Source organism: Gymnoscopelus braueri (genome assembly GCF_963280865.1).
Source record: "Gymnoscopelus braueri genome assembly, chromosome: 4".
In the NCBI taxonomy this organism is placed as follows: domain Eukaryota; kingdom Metazoa; phylum Chordata; class Actinopteri; order Myctophiformes; family Myctophidae; genus Gymnoscopelus; species Gymnoscopelus braueri.
In genome coordinates, this window is record NC_137605.1 from 58622980 (window position 1) to 58643966 (window position 20987).

Genomic DNA, 20987 nt, shown 5'->3' on the forward strand with positions numbered 1-20987 from the left:
TTTGATTCCCTGCGACAGCAACAATATTTGTGTTTATATAACATGTGTGTATACGCGTGTGTGTGTATGAATTGTGTACTTCGCTGTCACACAGGTCCCAGTTGGTGTGAGCTACAGGGCGCTCTCTGCCAGTCGGACGGAAGCTTTTCCCCGTTCCAGTGTGACGTCACTTCCTGCTGGTGCGTGTCAGAGGATGGACAGGAAGTGGGCGGGACCAGGAGGAGGGCCAGCGCAAACGCACCCATGTCATGTGACCGTGAGTCTCCGTCCCCAGAACATCAGCTGCTGCTTATCTTAAATCTCTGTACGTTATTTTTCCTGGATAAGTCGTCTTTCTTGTCTCATTGTCTCATCCTGTGTCATTCAGGACCTCTGTGTCCTCACCCTGCCATTACCCATGGTGCACTGCTCTGCAGCACACCGACAGGCGGCAGGCAGAGCTGTGACCTCGTCTGTCACCGTGGCTTCCAGAACGCGCTTCCTGTCAGCAGCTTCCTGTGTCTGCTGGAAGACCAACGCTGGGACGCAAACACTCCCCTGTCTGCAGCCTGTCAGAGTAAGATCTTAACTAGGGATGTTCGATATTGACTTTTATACAGATATCCGATATACCGATATTGTTCAACCCCTCATTTCTGATACCGATATCAACTGATACCGATATATGCTGGCTTTTTCACCAAAAGTCAACTAATTGTCAGGTAACAACATCACATATCTAATAAAATGAAATAGCTATAATATCAATATAATATCTAATACATCTAATGTAATACAGTGATGTTGTTAGGTTTTCAATAAACTCATTTGAATGAGTCCCACTAATTGCGAACGCGGAACTCCGACCAAGTGGAGCTTACTATGTAACCCTGCTCAGGTTGTGTGTGTGTGTGTGTGTGTCTGTCTGTCTGCGATTCTGTCTGTGTTCATGCTCTCATTGGCTCATGTGGCCCATGTGACTCACATGCGTGCACTGCCTGTAAGCAGCCTCCAGAGTGCGCCAGAGTGCATGAATTTAGAAAATGCACACCAGCCTGCCACACACACACACACACACACACACACACACACACACACACACACACACACACACACACACACACACACACACACACACACACACACACACACACACACAATGTTCTCTCCACATCATGGTGAAATAACACGGATTACAAGTCCGTAAATACACAATATTTTCGAGCTGCGTTGCTTCCAGCGTTCGCGCGTCTTACTTGTCCTAGATAAGATGTTGGCCTATTTGACAGTGCAGAAGCATAATTGCTTGGATGCCTATAAACATTAACGGGCGTCAACGAGCGTCAGCTGGACACAGACACACACACCAGCCCTCTGCAGTGCTCTAAGTCTAATTTGAAAGTGACTGGAGTCTGTCTCATTTATCTCCAAAAGCCCTTGAATATGATGGAATATGATTAAGGATTACTGTGATTATGGTCAGCTCACATTTCATATCACACACACATACAATCACACACACATACAGTAAGAACTCCAACTTATAAAAAAAAAATGTTTATGCTAATATGCTAATATCGGCCGATAATATTGGACATCCTTAACCCTAACTAACCATAACTAACAACTAACCCAAACACTCCCCTGTCTGCAGCCTGTCAGAGTAAGACCTTAAAGGAGAATTTTGGACTAAGTTTTTCTTACCTTTTCTATGATGTTATGATATCTTAGGATGAATGGTACAGTAGAAAATGTTCATAACTCCATCCTGGGTCCGCCACAGCTTAAAACGTGCGCGGATAGGCCTTGCGTTAGATCACATATTTTAATAGCTTTTTTTTTTTTTAGATCTGACCTTCATAGTGACAGAACACAGTCCAAAAAAAAAAAAAACAGAAGTCTTAGATTATTATTTTTTGCATAGTGTTCTGTCACTACGAACGTCAGATCTCACAAAAAAAGAAAGAAAAAAAAGCTATTAAAATATGCGATCTAGCGCAAGGCCTATCCGCGCACGTTTTAAGCTGTGGCGGACCCGGGATGGAGTTATGACATTTTTCTACTGTACCATTCATCCTAAGATATCATAGCATCATAAAAAAGGTAAGAAAAACGTAGTCCAAAATTCTCCTTTAACCCTAAACGTAAAGGAATAGTTCACCCAAGATTCAAGAAATGACTTTATTTCTATCGTTTACTTACCCGGTGATGTATTTCAGTCACACATATTATTTTGTTTGCAAAATAATCAAACAGTAAATCCCGAATCCAAAAATAAAATCTTCATGAATGGAATTAATCAGAGACTTGATTTAACAACAGCAAAACAATATGAAAAATCTGTGCATAAACTTCAAAACAAAGCTCATTTTGTATAAAGCTGTCGTGAAAACTTTTTCTTCATGATGAAAATAAACTTTTAAAGCACTTCCGAGCTAAACCGTCTCATGCACGAAATACGGACGCGCCTAGGCGCTGGTGTGCATGTGAATAAGCTCTGTTCTTTGCTCGTGCATGAACCGGTTTAGCATCTGGGTGTTTTTAAAGTTCATTTTCTTCTTTCTCAGTGGACTTCTGTAGAACAGAATCTAAATGATAGTATATGTTTTGCTGTTGTTAAATCAAGTCTATGATTAATTCCATTCATTTCGTTTTTTCTTCATTCTTCTTCATTTTTGGATTCGGGATTTACTGTGAAGGAATATTTTACAAACAAAAAATGCCTGTGACTGAAAGACTTATCACTGGGTAAGTTAACGATAGAAATAAAGTAATTTATTGGATGAACTATTCCTTGAACCCTATCCCTTACGCTAACCCAAACACCCCACTGTCTATAGCCTGTCAGAGTAAAGGCCAAAACACATGCTTCTTCCGACGGAATTTCTGAACTAGTACGGAGAGTCAGGACATGTGGGGGTGCAGGAGTTCTGAGAAAAGGACCTCTGTGTGTGTGTGTGTGTGTGTGTGTGTGTGTGTGTGTGTGTGTGTGTGTGTGTGTGTGTGTGTGTGTGTGTGTGTGTGTGTGTGTGTGTGTGTGTGTGTGTGTGTGTGTGTGTGTGTGTATGTGTGTGTGTGCAGGATCTCAGGCCTTTCAGACCGTCCATTCTACAGTAGAGATGTTGCTGTCTATTGGCGAGCGTCAGTCCTGTTCCTCCCTCAGCTCCAACCTCAAACAACACCTCATCAACACCATCTGTTCTCTGAAGGTTAGCAACACCATGTTGCACACACACGCGCACGCACGCACAGACGCACGCATACACACACACTGACACACACACACACACACACACACACACACACACACACACACTTCTCTGAACTCTTCATCAACCACAACAACAGCGTTGGGGGCTTTCCTGAAGCCTGAAATCGATCAAGCGGCGGGGCAGCAGCAAAGCCCACCAAGCTGCTGAACTTAACCACTTAAACCAATTATTAGTAAAACAGACCTTGTATGAGATTAAAAAAAAGAAATAATTTCATCAAACGTATTGGAGTTCAACTACATAAACTGTGTAATTCAGTGAAACGTTGCAGGTTAGAATAGAATAGAATACTTTTATTTTATACAAAATCACAACAATGTGACCACTTAGAAAGCGCCAAAGTGGATGTTTCACAAAAAAGCCGAAGCTTGTTTCCATTGTGGTCCACCTTGAGACATAGAACAACACGCAACAAACTGTACAAACGACCATGAAACAAAGAAAATTAAATCCTTATATAAAGTTAGAAGGAGTTACATTTACGACAAGATGTACCATAAGAGAAGAATCCAATGCAGTCAGGAGTCGGCTATCCAGGACAGGTAACTATGACTAGTTAGTGTTGAGATGAAGCCATGATTTAAGGTCATTCTCAAATCTGTTGTGTACAGGTGCCTGCCTCAGGTGTCTCTGTGACATTTAGGGGTTAGGGTAGGAGCAATCTGGGAACCCATTGGGTAAAAAATAAATAATGTTTTTGCCTCTGGGGGCACTACCTCCTGTTTTGTGTAGAAACAGGAACTTGGTTTGGCTCCTCCCCTTTCTTAGTCCACTTCCTCCCGGGTGATTCTGTGTTTATTCCTACTGACAACAACACTGTATAGCCGGCTGCGACGCGTTGGGAGCTTGTAGTTTGGGGTTTAAAAATGGCAAAAAATGTCATAAAATGTCTATGTCCTCACACCTATAGTAATACAAACGTGTGTGTGTGTGTGTGTGTGTGTGTGTGTGTGTGCACGTGCGTGCGTGCGTGCGTGCATGCGTGCGTGCGTGCGTGCGTGCGTGCGTGTGTGTGCGTGCGTGTATGCGTACGTGTGTGTGCAGCTGCCTGTGTCAGGTGACTCTGTGACATTGTGTGACGACTCCTTGGTGCATGTGCAGTGTAACAGCAGTGACATCATGAGTTTAAAGGTCACGTGGATGGCTTCTTTATCTGACCTCCCGACCCCTGACCTCCCCGACCTCCACGATGTCGGTGAGCATACAGACATCACTACATGATCACCAAACACACACACAATACAACAGACATCACTGGATGATTGCCAAAGACATACATTATTAGATTATATAATAGACCCCTTAACAGACAACGTCACACTGATAAGAACCAGTATGCGCGCGCAGGCCGGCACCAAATGAAACCTATTCTGTCATGTAAATAATAGTAAATAATTGGTCTATAGTAGGTAGATCGCGATAGTCGAGGACTTCAAATATCTCGGGTTCTGCTTCAATGGAACAGGACCTGAAGGTCCAGAGGGCCCTTGCCTGGAATGCCTTGCATGGGATGAGGAGAGTGTGGAAATCAGACATGAAAGAAGACCAAAAGAGGCGGCTGTTAGTAGCTACAGTGTAGTCAGTACTGCTTTATGGGGCTGCAGACACGGACCCTCACAGCACAACAGGAAAGGGCCTTGGATGGAGTCTACACACATATGCTACGAATGGCACTAGGTGTCACATGGACGGACCACATCAGAAATGTGGTCCTCTACGGCAGGGGTTCCCAAAGTTGGGGTCGCGGGAGACTGACGGTGGGGTCGCAAAATTATTTTGGGTCATTAAAAAAATAATAATAATAATAATTTAAATTCAACAGAATGGATGAAATACAACCTAAAATGATTACAAATAGTACATATTACCATTTTAATACATTTTAAATGCGCACCGAACGTGCAAGTTTATGTGCATAAATTACCTCCAGGTTTGGGTGGGGTCGCGAGTCAATGGCCCCCTTATTTTGGGGTCGCGGGCTGAAAAGTTTGGGAACCCATGCTCTACGGCAGTGTTTATCAACCTTTTTTGTGCCAAGGCACACCTGGCATAGCCAAAAGATCCCAGGGCACACCTAGATATACGGTATATATATATATATAATTATATATATATATATACGGTATATATATATACACACACACTAATTTCACGAAACGATACGGCTTTTCAGCTTCCACTAGCCGTTTTGAATCCAAATAGGGCAATAGTGTGACACCTGACCCGAAAAGAAACAGCATGTTGTCACCCTTTTCACCTTTTATTATTATTGTAAAAAAAGGGTTGATAAACACTGCTCTACGGGGACCTACCACGAGTCACAGACAAAGTCAGAGAGAGAAGGATGAGGCTGGGCACTGCGTCAGGCACCCGGAACTAGTGGCAAGCAAACTGACACTATGGGAGCCAACCCAGGGCAAAGCCAGTAAAGGCAAGAAGCTCACCACCCACCCACGTAGATACACTGCGGCGTGACAGCTTAGCTAACAACACTGCAGAGCTCAAGACCCTGATAGATAGGAGAGTGTGGAGAGCAGCAATTCAGGAGTCTCGAGTTGGTGTTGGCTAGACCGCACTCTCGCATCGGATGGCAATAGTAATATTCTATGCTATCTTTTTCTCCCACGTTACAATAATAATTAAAAAAAACTAACACTGGAATTAATAAAAAACAAAACTAAGTAAAAACCTTAACTAGCAAACCAACATCGAAAAGTAAACCATCATAACCTTGCTGTAATGTCATTGTCATGTAAATGAAGTGTTGCAGACATGTATAATCTGTAATGTATCGTTTACCATCTATAAGCTGTAATGTTGTTTGTTTACCAGATGTGTTCCTCAGTGAGAGCAGGCTGCTGGCTGGGCTGCAGGGGCTCCTGGGTAATTTCCTCCCCTTGCTGACCACAGAAACCCAGCTGGTTTCCATGACAACACCAAGCTTTGGCTGTTCCCCTGGTTACCATCTGGACCATGGTAAAGGTTGTGGTGAGTCAATAACTCAGCTACATTATTACTAAGGACGTAGTGATATCTTCGGTATCACAATGTTGCGATAACTAAAATGACGCATTATCATTGTGGACATGCGACGGTAACCTATTTATGTTTTTTTGTTTGACCAGCTGCGGAGGGAGTTATGGGTGTTTTGTGACTGTGAGCAACCAAATTATGTTACTTCTTCATCTTCTCCTGAATGCCATCATATTCCCCTTCATTATCGTCTCATAATCATCTTTTTCTATGCTTGGACCCCGTGGCCACTTGCGTTTGTTTGTTTGTTTGTTTGTTTGTTTGTTTGTTTGTTTGTTTGTTTGTTTGTTTGTTTGTTTGTTTGTTTGTTTGATTGTTTATTGTATCATTGATTGTAGTGAGTTATCGTTTTTGTTTTTTTTAGGGGGCTATGCCATTTTTTCAGTTGTTGGTAGTCATGGCTGCCAGTTCCCATCTGATGTTGTGTGGGAGTCCAGACTGCTCCAGACCGTACTGAATAACTTCTAGCTTGCGTAACGTCTTGAGACTAGGACTTATGTCGAAGATATACAGGTCATCGGGTGTTTTGATTCCTCAAAATAGGATGACACAATCTCCCACCATGCAACAGCACATACTAGACATCTGAGATGGGCCTTTTCCTTTGGGCTCAGCCTTCTTCTAGGAGAAAGTCTCTGGATTGAATTTGTAACGATGATGGCGGCAGAGTGACATGCCGAAACAGGTGCTGGAGTGCCTCTGGTGTTAATTAAAGTCCAGACCATTGTGGAGAGGTTTGCTCCTCTGTCAGTAGGCCGCCCGACCTGGTGGAGATATGCTCAACCGTCAGTAGGCCACCGACCTGGTGGAGATATGCTCCACTCTTGGTAGGATGAATAATCTGGTGATTATGCAAGGGATAATCAATTATTTCTCAATAATGACCTGCTCCCCCGGCTTATTACACAGCTACTTAATAAAGAAATTAATAAATTGACCCAAAACAAAGGATTTCATTGCTTACGAAAGCAGTCCATTAATTTATGCCAGGTGCGTCCAGTGCAAAACGGTCGCATGATTTTGGGGGGGTCCCCAGATGACTGTAAAGTGACAATTTAAGGACTTTTCAGACCTTTTTTACAAAAGGTTTTGTACAAAAAAAGAAGAAATAAAGAAATGAAATGAAAACGGACCGTCACTGCATCCAAAGTAATCAACAAACTATACCAAAAAAAACAAACATTTTCAAATATAAGAAAGCAAAACATTTAGAAAATAGCTGTCTACAAGCTACAAGCTCACAACATATCATGTTGCGAGGTGTTGTGAGCTTATAGATCGGCTATTTTCACAATATGTATTTGTGGAACCGAGTCAAACTAAATGTAATCTCTCAAGAACAGATTCTGCACTGCGTTGGAATCTGTCGGGGAGGTTCGTCATAACAAGTGCGCATGGGCGTGCCTTCAGATCAGGAAGTGGGCCGCGCTTTACCCAATCAAATGTAGTGGGCGGGATTCACGTGTCCGTCTATCCTTCCCCCCTCGAAACAAACCGAAACTAATTTAACAATAGCGTCCGCGGAGCAGACAAAACCACGGAAAGATATTCACATTTTAACTTACTCTTTCATCATAGAAACAAGTGGGCTTATAACCAAAACGATCCCTGTTCTCTGGGAGAAGTGGTGTTAGTGTTCCGTGTAGAAATATTGTTAGTGGGAATGAAAACATAGTCGCACCAACCGGAAGTGATGCGCTGAAGGCATAACACAAACACCGGTTTCCTTGCGCTCTGGTGTTACGTCGACTTCCTCCCAGAGCCAACAGACATAGAACAAACAGCAGAGGGCGCTGTTTTTCATTTTCAGTTGGCGATGGGTTCCCAGATTGAACTAAATGTAACGCCTCAACTCCTACAATTCCAAGTGCTTGTCAGGGTGGGGCGTCCCCAGTTCAAATATAATTATGTTGAGGGGGCGTGGCCTGAAAAGGTTGAGACCAGTGCTTTAAGGTTACTGTCTCTGTGTGTCTTGTCTCTCCAGTGATTTGTCCTGCTGGGACCTTCTCCTCAGAGGGGGTGTGTCTCCTCTGTCCTGAAGGGACCTATCAGGAAGAAGAGGGGATGGACTTCTGTCGCAAGTGTCCCCGAGGCAGCTCTGCTATTGGAGCGTCGTCTGTCAGTCAATGTGAGGCTCTCCTCTCTCTCTAAGTTTGCTTAGTTTTGTGCGGGTGTCATGCCGAGAATAGCTGATCTGCTATTCTCAGTGCGAGTCGGAATTCCCTACTTCCTACTTATTTCCAAAGCACCACAATGGAAATGAGCTCTCCAGATGTTTTGTGTTTATTTTGACGGATGTAGTAATATGGTCATGTACAGTGTGCACGTTTTGTCAATAGAAACATCAGATAAAGAAAAAACAAAACATCAGCTACTTGCTAAATTTAATTTTAATCATTCTTAGTCAGAATGCTGGAAGTTTTATTTTAATTTGTCATAAGCGTGGCTACATAAAACAGCAACAGAAGCATTGCTTCTAAAAGTGTGTTTGTGTGTGTGTGTGTGTGTGTGTGTGTGTGTGTGTGTGTGTGTGTGTGTGTGTGTGTGTGTGTGTGTGTGTGTGTGTGTGTGTGCGTGTGAGTGTGTGTGCGCGTGTGCGTGTGTATGCGTGTGTACGCCTCAGGTGTGACAGCGTGTCAGAGGCGGGGCTTACGGTGTTCGGGTTCAGGTGACTTCCTGCCGGCTCAGCCTGACGTCCTATCAGGAGGCTGGAGGTGTGTCTCCGCCCAGGGAGACGATCTGGTCTGGACCAATAGCAACGAGTCTCTCTCTGATCAGCAGTGCACAGGTACACACACAGCGGCCAATCACAACGAAGCATGCACTTTCATTTTAACTTACCGCAGCTTCTGCAAAACCTCTGCACATTTGGTGGTGTTAATGTTGACTAAAACTGACGATAAATGTTCATTGACTACCTTTTTTATCACTGACGAATACTAAAAACTAAGCTATGATGACTAAAACTATGACTAAATATACTGACAATTTGTCAACAAATAAAGACTAGACTAAAATGTTAGGGAGGGACTAGTGGAGGAGAGATCGAGTATAACTACGAAAAGACATTTTATGCTTGGTTGCGTGTAGGTGTCACGCTCAGAAAATAGCCGATTTACAACGCGTTGCAGTGCGACACGTTGTGAGCTTGTAGATCGGCACACAGCCAGGTATATATACATCAGGCATTACGACACCATCACGGCCCTCCAAAAATACATTTTAGTCGACTAAATCAACTGTAGATTTAGTCGATTAAAACTAGACTAAAACGAAAACATTTCAGATGACTAAAATATGACTACAACTTAATGGAATTTGCTGTCAAAATGAACAGTGACTGAAGTAAAAGTAGCAAAACCACAACATGAACGTCTGTTACACTGTTACAAGCAATAGGACAGTATTCAACATTTGACTTGAATAAAAAGTGCAAAATTGGCATCAAAACAGTATAGTTACAGTACCAAAACAAAAGTATGAAAAACTTTTTTTAAGGTTTTCCCGAAAATAGCTGATCAACAAGTTCTCAGTTTATCAGCTATTTTTGAAAAACACAATTTATTTTACACAGTGAATTTTATCATATCAAAGTTCAATTTATTTTACACATAATGAATTTTATCATATCAAAGTTTTCACAATTTCACCTGTAAATGCAACAAAAAAAGAGGAACTAAGTACATGTACTCAAGTACTGTACTGAACAAAGTTGAGGATTTTTTACTTAACTGGAGTATTTTAAATTTTACTTTTACCTTTATTTTGCATACAGGACTTTTTCTTTTAACAGCGTATATCTACACATTGTTTTATTGATACTTTTACTTTTTACATTTGAGTACTTCGTCCATCACTGTGTAAATGTAAGACAATTGTAGTGAAAATCTGTGAGACCTCTCATAAAGTAATGTGATCTCATGAATGTTTTATGAGTAATTGTATTGATATATGAACAGCCTGTGTGTAAATTTGTTTCAGTGTTGTCCAGGTTTGAGGCTGTTCCTGGATCAGCTCTGCTTACTGGAGCTGAAGACACCGACATTCTGTCAACTCACAGCACTGATCTGGTAGCATGTGTTCAAGGTAACACACACACACACACACACACACACACACACACACACACACACACACACACACACACACACACACACACACACACACACACACACACACACACACACACACACTAATTAACCCATTTAAACAGGGGATGCATTTGTGTCACTTTAGATTTTTGCAAAAAAAAGCATTATTTTATACTTTGGCTATTCAGAAATAGCAGATATACAAGCGTCACTTTGTGCCACGCTACGAGCCTGTAGATCTGCTATTAATTTTTTTTTGTGAAATTTTGTGCAAATCTTTTAATATACATATAAGTGAACATTTTAAACTAAAATCTTTGCTTCTGGGGGGTCCCTGGAACAAAATAGTTTTGAGATGGGGGTCGGCGGCCAAATATATATCATTTTGGGGGTCCTTGACATGAAAAAGTTTGAGAACCACTGATAGCAACATAGCTTATTCAGAAAACTGTTAGGATTTAGAAGGCATTTGTAGAATGGGCCTCAGGTCAATCAAATGACATGATGAAACCAAAATGTGATATTTTATTTCCGCACGTGTGTATGGTTTGTGTCAGGGACGTGTAGAGAATGTTAGGGCAGGTGCCGACATTTCTGAAAAGGCACTTTTGGCAGAAATAACGAAAATAGCCGATCTACAAGCTTACGACGCGTAGATCAGCTACTTTCGGTGCGCGACACTGTATCTAAATATAGTCAAGCCTTAATGGAGATGTGCTGTACAGCATGGATTTCTACACAGAGAGGGCAATTCTTTCAACATAAAACGTTGCATTCAAGTTCATGAGAGTTTGGAAAAAGCAATTCTCTAGAATGCTGCCTTTGTACGGCATAGAAAAGTTGCATTTGCATTTAAGCTGCATTCATGTCTGGAGATGGCACTTTTTACAGACGGGTAAAAGGGCAGGGGCTCAAGCCCCCTTTGATGTCTATGTGTGTATACGTGCCTGCTTTGTGTGTATTTGACAGTTGTTTGTTGTGTTGTGTTGTGTTGCAGTGTGCGCTACAGAGCCATCCTGCCATCATGTGGCACTGTTCATCGAGGAGGAACAGAGACAATGTCAGCTGTACAGCACGCACACACTCAACACACACTGTAACACCTCCACACAGGTGTGTACGTTGGCTAAAAACACACACACACACACACACACACACACACACACACACACACACACACACACACACACACACACACACACACACACAAGTGAAGTGATGTCGTATATAACACGTATATGTGTTTGTGTGTGTGTCTGTCTCCAGGCCAGTGGGTTTCTGGGTAATCCTGAGACAGAGCTGTTTGATGGGTTGAGCTGTTCCCTGAGAGTGAGGGGCGGAGCTTCAGATTTGCTGGTTGTCAGGAAGAGAGGTAACCATAGTAACCAGATTATGTAATAAAAAACATACAACACAGCATTGAATACACGTTTTAGACATTTAAAAATGTACTAGTTTTGTTTGTTCCAGTTCTAATGACACTATGCCATTGTTTTAGCATGTTTTGTTATACAACTCGTACCCTTGTTTGTACCAATTACTTTTTGGAATAGACAATGGAAAATAACTTTTTGTTTATTGTTATACAAAATATAGAGTCACAGAGATGACTTCTTTAAAATTATGTGTAATTTGATAATAAAAATAATCAAGTTTTGCGCTCAGTTTAGACACATTTACACTCAAAGGACCACAATAGGAAATACGCTCTCAAGTTTTTTTTTAATTTTTTTTTGACAGATATATCCAAATATTATGGTATACATTTTTGTCAATACAAGATTAAATTAATCAAAAGTTACTCAAAATAGCTTACATTTCACATACGTCACTTGCATTATGAAGACAGAATGTCTATTAGAGATGCACGATAAATCGGTCATCACGTCAGTATCGGCAATGTCAGCCTTAACACATTTGGCGCCAGAATTTTATTAAAAAAGTGTACGTTGAGTGCCAGAGAGCTCACCGTTTGTAACACTGCGCTGTTTAGAGCTCTAGACTCCACGTCGAGCACCCGAATGTAAACAATGGATGCGTGCACGACGAGGGATGGTCCTGGCTAACGCCTGGAGCAATAACATCTCTCACGCGAGTCACCATTGCGGAGTGATCGTGCATCGAAAAAAATTCCACACTGTAAAAAGTTAAGGAGATGCAGAGTTTTTTATCAAGGAGATAACTTCGGAAAAAAAGTACTTACAATTTAGGCATTTAGCAGACGCTCTTAATCCAGACTTAAGCGACTTACAGTAAGCAAGGACACAAGATAATACATCATTGTAGTGTCAAAAGTACTGTACTTCTGGCACTACTGGTTGCTGACGGCTAGGGTTGTTTCGACGTGTGCTCAAATGGTATACAGATATCAAACCAACTTCATTCCGATCAGTAAGAAACAAGCTTACTTTCACAACCTTGCTTTTGGGGGAAAAAGCAACTACAATGTGACTACAGTATAGCCATGGTTTAAAGTATACTAAGTATATTTACTCAAGTACTGTACATAAGTACAATTTTAAAGTAGTTTTACTTTACTGGAGTATTTCCAGTTTTCAGTACTTTTACTTCTATTCCACTACATCCCAGAGGCGAATATTGTACTTTTTCTCCACTACAATTATTTGAAAACTTTAGTTAGTAGTTACTTTGTAGATTTGTATTATTATTACAAAACATACAGTAACCACTTCAGCCATATAAACATTTCGGCCATTTGAAAATAGCCGATCTACAAGCTCACAATGCATCGCGATGCGACACATTGTGAGCTTGTGGATCTGCTATTTTCAAAGGATTTTATACATTTGAAAACTTGTGAAATGGGACATTCTGCATAATGAGTACTTTCTACTTTTGGTACTTTAAGTACATTTTTATACCATTACTTTTGTACTTTTACTCAAGTAATTTTTGTTATTCCAGACTTTCACGTGTAACAGAGTATTTCTACGTTGCAGTATTGATACTTGAGTAAAAGTATTTGACTTAAGTTAAAAAAAATGTAGTACTTTTTCCAGTGAAGTTGATATGGTTTATGTCTTTGTTCCCAGGAGAGGAGTTCTCCACGCAGCATCAGCAACAGAGCTTTGAGAGGATAAGGATGAGGAAGGCTCTGTCCGGAGTGTTCCGCACCCTGGCCTTCCCCTCCCGGGGAACCACCGTGACCGACGTGCACCGTTTCTGTCAGGAGCAGTGCAGCCGCGACACCTGCTGCCGAGGCTTCATCATCAACCGCAACGTCCTCAACGGAGGTACGTTACCATGGCGATAAGGAGACAGCACATGGTGCACAGGTGGAACCCATTTAATCTGTCAAGACCTGAAGCCGATTCTACATTTGTTTTGTGAATCCTAACAGTTTTCTGAAAAACCTATGTTTCTATGTCAGTGGTTCTCAATCTTTTTCATGTCAAGGACCCCCAAAATTGTATGTATTTGGCCGCTGACCCCATCTCAAAATATGTTGGACCCCCCAGAAGCACAGATTTGAGTAAAAAATGTTCCCTTAAAAAATTATATATATTCACAGATTTACACACATTTTCTAAAATAGCAGATCTACAAGCTCATAGCGTGGCACTCGGTGCCGCGCTATGAGCTTGTAGATCTGCTATGTTTGAAAAAAAAAATTTAAATTGTGAAAGAGTTTGAAAAATGCTGTGAATCATTTGGATTTTTTTAATGCCATGTCCCTGGCACAAAACATTTTCAATATATATACATTTGGGGATCCTTGGCACGAAAAAAGTTTGAGAACTACTGATTTAGAAGGCATTTGTAGAATCGTCCAATGTTGAAGTAAATAGTGTGTGTGTGTGTGTGTGTGTGTGTGTGTGTGTGTGTGTGTGTGTGTGTGTGTGTACGCGCGCATGTTTGTGTTTGTGTGTGTGTGCGCGCGCGCTGTGTGTGTGTGCATTTGATTTATTACCTCGTGTTTACCTTGATTACTGTAAATCGCTCTGGACTAAGAGTTTTTTTAAGACAAATTTGTAAATTGTACATTGTAAACTGTGTGTGTGTGTGTGTGTGTGTGTGTGTGTGTGTGTGTGTGTGTGTGTGTGTGTGTGTGTGTGCGCGTGCGTGTGCGTGTGCGTGCACATGTGTGTGTGTGTGTGCAGGCTCTGTGCTGTGTGGTCTGATGGGGGCTCCATCAGTGCTGCTGTGTGCAGATGAAGACTGGGATGTGGTTGGTCAGGGGGTAGCGGAGCGTGTGTGTGGAGCAGGACTGACCTATAACCAACAACAGAGGAGCTTCATCTTCAACTTCGGAGGACAAGACTTCACTATCAGTAAGAAAACGACTCACCGACCAACATAAATCTCACTCTCAAGTAGTGACCTCATTGCATAACTAAGCACATGTAATAAACAAAAGCTGCGTGCACGATGGTCGACTAACGCCTGGAACAATAATATTTCTAACGCGATCCTCCATTGCAGAGCGATCGCCATCGAAAGCGGCTCGTTTCCACCACGTTAAAAAAGAAATGGAGATATGAAGCTTTTTCTCAAGGAATTATAAAGGATGCGGACGGGAGGTCGTGTTTTTGCCATGGATCCACTTCCGTCCTGTCCTTTTTTCAAGCTCTGTGAATGATTCCAAAGTTGCGTTAGAGCGCCCCACGTGGAAAAATAAATAAATATATCTCTTCACGTAGATCTTCGGTTTTGGCACTCAACTCGACTATTTACAAAACCGTAGATTAACGGTTTTGGCACCCAATGTGTTAAGTACAATTATGAGGTGTTTTTACTTTACAAGAGTATTTCCAATTTTCAATAATTTTACTTCTACTCCACTACATCTCAAAGGCAAATTAATTTTTACTCCACTATAATTATTTGAAACTTTAGTTACCAGTTACTTTGTAGATTTTGATTATTAGTAAAAAAAAACACAGACCTATAATATACTTTTGCAATTTGAAAATAGCCGATCTACAACGTGTCGCTTTGCAACCCGTTGTGAGCTTGTAGATTTGCTATTGTCAAAGAATTTGTATTAATGTTTTACTTTTGAAAACTTGTGAATAGGGACCTTCTGCATAATGAATGCGTTGAACGTCACAGCAATGATCTAACCCTAACCCTATTTTACATTGTGTAAGGTACGAGTTATCGGTACATGTTACACTGAGGGAGTTAAATTAACACCCCATTTTTACAACAAAAAAAGTAACCAAAGAGTTAATAATCTCAATTTACTTCCAACATTACTAAACAATTTACTTGTGGCGGATTCTTTGTTGGGCCTACGTGATTGGGCCCAGGCCCACCCAGATTGACAGCGTTCCGTACCGTATGCGCTCTGTGAAAGCCTTGGATTCCACCGTGCCAAATAGTGCCAATTTTCCGCCGGCCCGCTGTGTGGCAGACACAGTTGGAGGTGTGTTCAATGCTTGTATGTCCTTCTTTCCAGCTGATGCTGCTCTACCGGCTGACAGCAAGAACAAGAAAGACTACCAGGCTTCCATCATCACCTTCCAGGCCATCTACCTCCATACTGGTACCAACCCATCCTTAACCCTAACTAGAGACGTACCGATACCAGTTTCTCCTTCCCGATACAGATTCAGATAACCATAACTTGCGTATCAGTCGATATCAAGTACCGATCCGATACCAGTGTGTAATTTTAAAAAAAGGTCTTGGACAGTGGTTCTCAAAGTGGGGTCCAGGGACCCTTAGGGTTCCTTGAGTGGGTTCTAAATGGACCCTTACAGGTCTGTAACTCTGAGAGTTATGGGAGTCCTTGACATTCAAACGTTTGAAAACCACTGATCTAGGAATACATACAAATCCCTTTAATAATTGTTAAAGTGCAGATATAAATTGGTAAAATAATAATGTAAATTATACAGTAAGGGTTTAAAATCTGTAGCTTTTCCGATACTGGTATCGCTATCGGAACAACTCTAACCCTAACCCTACAATAACCCTATCCTAACCCTATCTACCTCCACACTGGTACCAACGCATCCTTTACCATAACACCTAAACTTAACCCTCCACCCTGGTACCTCTATCCTTAATCCATTGAGACCTGGAACGCAACTGTGTCATTTTTTGATTTGAGCTAAAAAGCACTATTTTACACTTTGGCTATTCAAAAATTGCAGATCTACAAGCTCATAGCGCGGCACCGAGTGCCGCGCTACGAGCTTGTAGATCTGCTATTTTTGAAAAATCGTGAACATTTGTGCAAATCTTAGATTAGATATTGTTTGCTACGCCAGTGCCAGCGAAAATCAGCGTTTTCCTTACCTCAACTAGTCACAGACAGAATATGTATCCCCAGTATGATCGAGCCCCCGATCGTAGCTAAACACGGAGGGTTTCACCGTGCTTCCGCGAAAAGTGAAAAAGAAATCATCACGACCCCCGTTCTCTTGTTATAGGTTGTTGAATATACCATGTCTCGTAACAAATGTTGAAAGTTACAGCCGTTTCCCCAAATAAGCTAACCAGGAAGTGAATGGAAGAGGAAATGACGTGAGCTCTGGATCTGTGTGTCTGAGCATGAACTGGTCACTCATGTGTTAGCGAACAGTGCCATCTAGTGGAAAAAACACTGAAAACACCAAAACACGTCAAAGACGTCAGTGTGGCACTCTGGGCCTTTGGGAAAACCCACGTCAAAAATGGCAATGGCACTGATGGGTTCATTTGACTCATGATTGTTTTGTTGCTGTTTAATTCCAAGCACATTGCAGCTGTTTACTTCCACTCTGTGTATGAATGCTATTCCATGTGTCTCACAGGCTCAGAGCTGGCAGCAGATGTTCCATCTCCAGCCTGCACAGGAGCACAGCAGACAGCATTTGCTGTGGATGGTTGGTATCCAGCTCACACACTGACATGATGTCTGCGCTATCATGATAATCGTTATTAGAGTTTATAGTGATAAAAAAAAACGTGCACAATAATCGTATCACAGAGATTTTAATTTATTGTGAAATGGTCCTCTGTCATACACCAGAATGGATTAGCTTTTGTTGAGCTGCAAATTCAGTACCACTTAAACCCTCTGTACTTGATAACACGGACCTGTGAAGAGTACATTTGGTACACTCTTATTTCACTCTACACAAATCGATTTGCCAAAAATAGCAGATCTTCAAGCTCACAACGCCTTGCAACGCAACGCGTTGTGAGCTTGAAGAATAGTTTTTGGCCACACTAATTGTGACAAGTAATTTTGTAATAATAATTAGTAATTGACAGCTGCATCATGGACCTAGACTTGATTAACTTTTTGATTGATTTATTGATTGATTGAGGTACTTATATCTATCAAAATGTATCTATCTATCTGTCTGTCTGTCTGTCTGTCTGTCTGTCTGTCTGTCTGTCTGTCTGTCTGTCTGTCTGTCTGTCTGTCTGTCTGTCTGTCTGTCTGTCTGTCTGTCTGTCTGTCGATTCATTCATTCATTCATTGGACTGACAGTTCTAGATGTCATATGTGTCCCTCTTCAGCAGCGGTACAGGGTGGGTTCGAGTCCCTGGAGGAGAGCAGCGTGCTGGTGGATCCAAAGAGAAGCCTCCCCGCCCTCTCCTATTGGCTCAACAAGATGAACTTCAACTCCCAGCAAGCACTGCTCTGGTGTCTCTCACGTATGTCCTATTGAGATATATTAATGCTGTAGTAGTGTGATAAACGTACTGTGCACAGAGCTTGTCCAAGTGTTGCCAAGTCCGCTTATTATAAGCAACTTTGGGCTTGTTTCTTCTGCAAAGCCGGTTGTAAATATTGGTAGTTGCGGGTTGCCGTAATTGGGCTTGTTTCTAAAGTGTAGTTGCTTATATGGGCTTGCTTCCTAATGTCAAAACATTTGGTTCTCAAACATTTTCATGCCAAGAACCCCAAAATGAATATACTCTTTGACCCCCCCATCTGGAAATGTTCTTTTGCCAGGGACCTCCATACAAGGTGTTTGTATTTGAAATGTTTCAAAAAACATTCCACATGTTTTTCAAGATTTTTCTTTTAACCCATTAAAACCGGGAAAGTCATTTTAGATTTTTGCGTCGTTGGCTTTTCAAAAATAGCAGATCTACAATCTGACAGCGCGTCACTTCGTGAGCTTGTACATCTGCTATTTTTGAATATTTTTGAAAGATCTTGAAAGTGTGATGCTGATTTAGAAGGGATTTGGTAGAATCTGCATCGGGTTTTAATATAGCAGATGTACAAGATCTGCTATTCTAAAGCTGTGTGTGTGCGTGTGTGCATGTGTGCATTTGCTTGTGCGTGCGCGTGTGTGTGTGTGTGTGCAGGCTGTCAGTCAGAGCAGCAGTGTTCCATGGTAGACGTGAGACAGGATACAGCAGGCTTCCACAGCTGTGTGCTCTACCCAGACACCACGGTGTGCGGAGCCTACGACAAACCTCTGAGGCAGCCCTGTCGCCCCCTGCTGCCCAGCACGCCACACAGTGCTCACATTAAGAAGGGTGAGTGTGTCCGTCCGATAACAAACACACACACACACACACACACACACACACACACACACACACACACACAGTGGTGGAAAAAGTACTCAAATGTTTTACTTAAGTAAAAGTACCAATACTGCAATATAGAAATACTCTGTTATAAGTAAAAGTCCAGAATTCAAAATGTTACTTGAGTAAAAGTACAAAAGTATTGGCATCAAAATATACTTAAAGTACCAAAATACTAAAGTACTAAAATATTTGAAAATAGCAGATCTACAAGCTCACAACGCGTCGTGATGCGACGTGTTTTGAGCTTGTAGATCGGCTATTTTCAAATAGCCTATGTATCAAATAGGGCTAAAATGGTTAATGTATGTTTTATAATATGATAATTTATATGTATTGGAAATTGGAAATACTCAAGTAAAGTACAAATACCTCAAAATGTTACTTAAGTACAGTTCTTAAGTAAATGCACTTTGTTACTTTCCACCACTGCACACACACACGTTTGTACTACTATACTTCAGTGTTGATTTTGTCTTTTGAATACAATTCCATTTTAGTCTAGTTTTAGTTGACTAAATGTAAGTTTTTAGTCGACTAAATCTACAGTTGATTTAGTCGACCCGCCAAAATGTATTTTGGTGGGCCGTAATAATGCCTCATTTATATCAATTTCTCATTTATATCAAACCTTTTCTGCCACAGATTGCATATGTCCTCTGGGCCACTGTATTATTTAGTAATTTTTTAGCAAGTGCATCGGCCCGCATTGTATTTTCCTGTCTCTTAATAAAACGAAGTGCATATTTGAAATTAGCATTGGTCTGTTTTTTCCGTTCAAACAGGTGACCAGACTTATTTTTGCCTGATCCAGCCCATTCTTTAAAAGCCCTACTGGCATCCGCATGCAGTTTTGCTACATATTAATTCCAACCTGGCCTGGCAAGGCCCCCATTTGACCTGTGCTTATGTAGAGGCCTGCTGGCAGTTAAAAGAGACTCCACAATATGTTCATACATTGTGCACAGCAATGCTATGTTGTGGGTTTTTACAATTTAAGTCATGACATAGAATGGCCTGCTTAGGGAGTTTGACTTCATCTAGCAGAGCATTAGTTTGGCTTTGATATATTTCCAACTGGTGCTTGGTGGCCTTGGTCCAATCTAGTTTCCTAGGTCTCTTGCTGCCCTCTGCTGGTGATAACACAGGTAGATTACCAGTATTGATCAACATGGAGAGAGGAATATGGTCAGTAGTGGTCAAGTCATAGTTGATATGCATGGACTGTAAAGAGTCATGTGCATCTACAGTACTTATACAGTGATCGAGCCATGAGGTTGTATGCCAAGCCTCGCTGATATAAGTGTAGCTATCAGAGGGTAAAAGTGCCTTGCTAGAGAGGATCAAGCCATACTCATTGCAGAACTGGAGAAGATGGTTACCAGATAATGCCTTGCCATCTGATATGTCCGCATTCATATCACCCACTACATAAATGCAGGTGGAGGTGTTGTCTTGGATGAAAGACATGATACATGCCAATCTATTAAGATACTCATCTTCATTTATGGTGCATTCATAGGGTGTATAGACATTTAGAATTATGAACTTCTTTTCGCTGCAGTTGAACTCAATGCCGATGGCCCAATCAACATCCAATCTGACCACATTTACAAGATTATCATATTTTTTGTTCCATAAGATTGCCACTCCACCTGGTATTCTACCCCGGACTATTTTAGTGCTGACAGTTTCCTGATCACTTGTCAGGCTTTGGCTCCCAGGAGGGGATGCATGGGTGATGAAGTTCTTTAGGAGCTGTAGGTCTGTCCCACCTCCCGGTCTGAAGGCTGCGTCGTTATTGCTGTCTCTGGGTCTGCGAGCCTCAAAGTACCGACGTACGTATACGCCTGCTGGCCAGAGTTGGGGGTCAAACATGGTTGCTTTGTCCTCACATTCCGCAGTTATGTGGAAGGAGCTAAACCTGCTCTGAAGTGAGTCTATCTTCCGACATGTTACAGGCGTGCCTAGACTAACAGATAGATAGGATCTTAGCGTGTCAGCCTCAAGGGTGGGAGTAAATCTGGTAGCGAACACACTCACCAGCTTTGTTGTGACTGCTGTGATGTTGCTCTCTGTACCCGTACCAACTACTCCCACCTTC

At 41.7% G+C, this 20987-nt stretch overlaps 1 protein-coding gene across 3 annotated transcripts in view; it reads left to right on the top strand.

Annotated features, from left to right (window-relative positions):
* tg (thyroglobulin) overlaps nucleotides 1-20987 on the top strand; it is a gene marked incomplete at its 5' end in the record, with an annotated part of 65118 nt that overhangs the window by 19644 nt on the left and 24487 nt on the right. For all 3 annotated transcript variants that reach the window (XM_080427252.1, XM_080427253.1, XM_080427254.1), the window contains 16 exons: nucleotides 95-256; nucleotides 368-556; nucleotides 3061-3188; nucleotides 4296-4446; nucleotides 6084-6239; nucleotides 8269-8412; nucleotides 8908-9072; nucleotides 10266-10370; nucleotides 11373-11488; nucleotides 11642-11747; nucleotides 13429-13629; nucleotides 14497-14667; nucleotides 15798-15884; nucleotides 17140-17211; nucleotides 17855-17992; nucleotides 18656-18829. In XM_080427252.1, coding sequence (XP_080283378.1) covers nucleotides 95-256; nucleotides 368-556; nucleotides 3061-3188; nucleotides 4296-4446; nucleotides 6084-6239; nucleotides 8269-8412; nucleotides 8908-9072; nucleotides 10266-10370; nucleotides 11373-11488; nucleotides 11642-11747; nucleotides 13429-13629; nucleotides 14497-14667; nucleotides 15798-15884; nucleotides 17140-17211; nucleotides 17855-17992; nucleotides 18656-18829 — 2265 coding nt within the window. The remainder of the gene's footprint in view (nucleotides 1-94; nucleotides 257-367; nucleotides 557-3060; nucleotides 3189-4295; nucleotides 4447-6083; nucleotides 6240-8268; nucleotides 8413-8907; nucleotides 9073-10265; nucleotides 10371-11372; nucleotides 11489-11641; nucleotides 11748-13428; nucleotides 13630-14496; nucleotides 14668-15797; nucleotides 15885-17139; nucleotides 17212-17854; nucleotides 17993-18655; nucleotides 18830-20987) is intronic.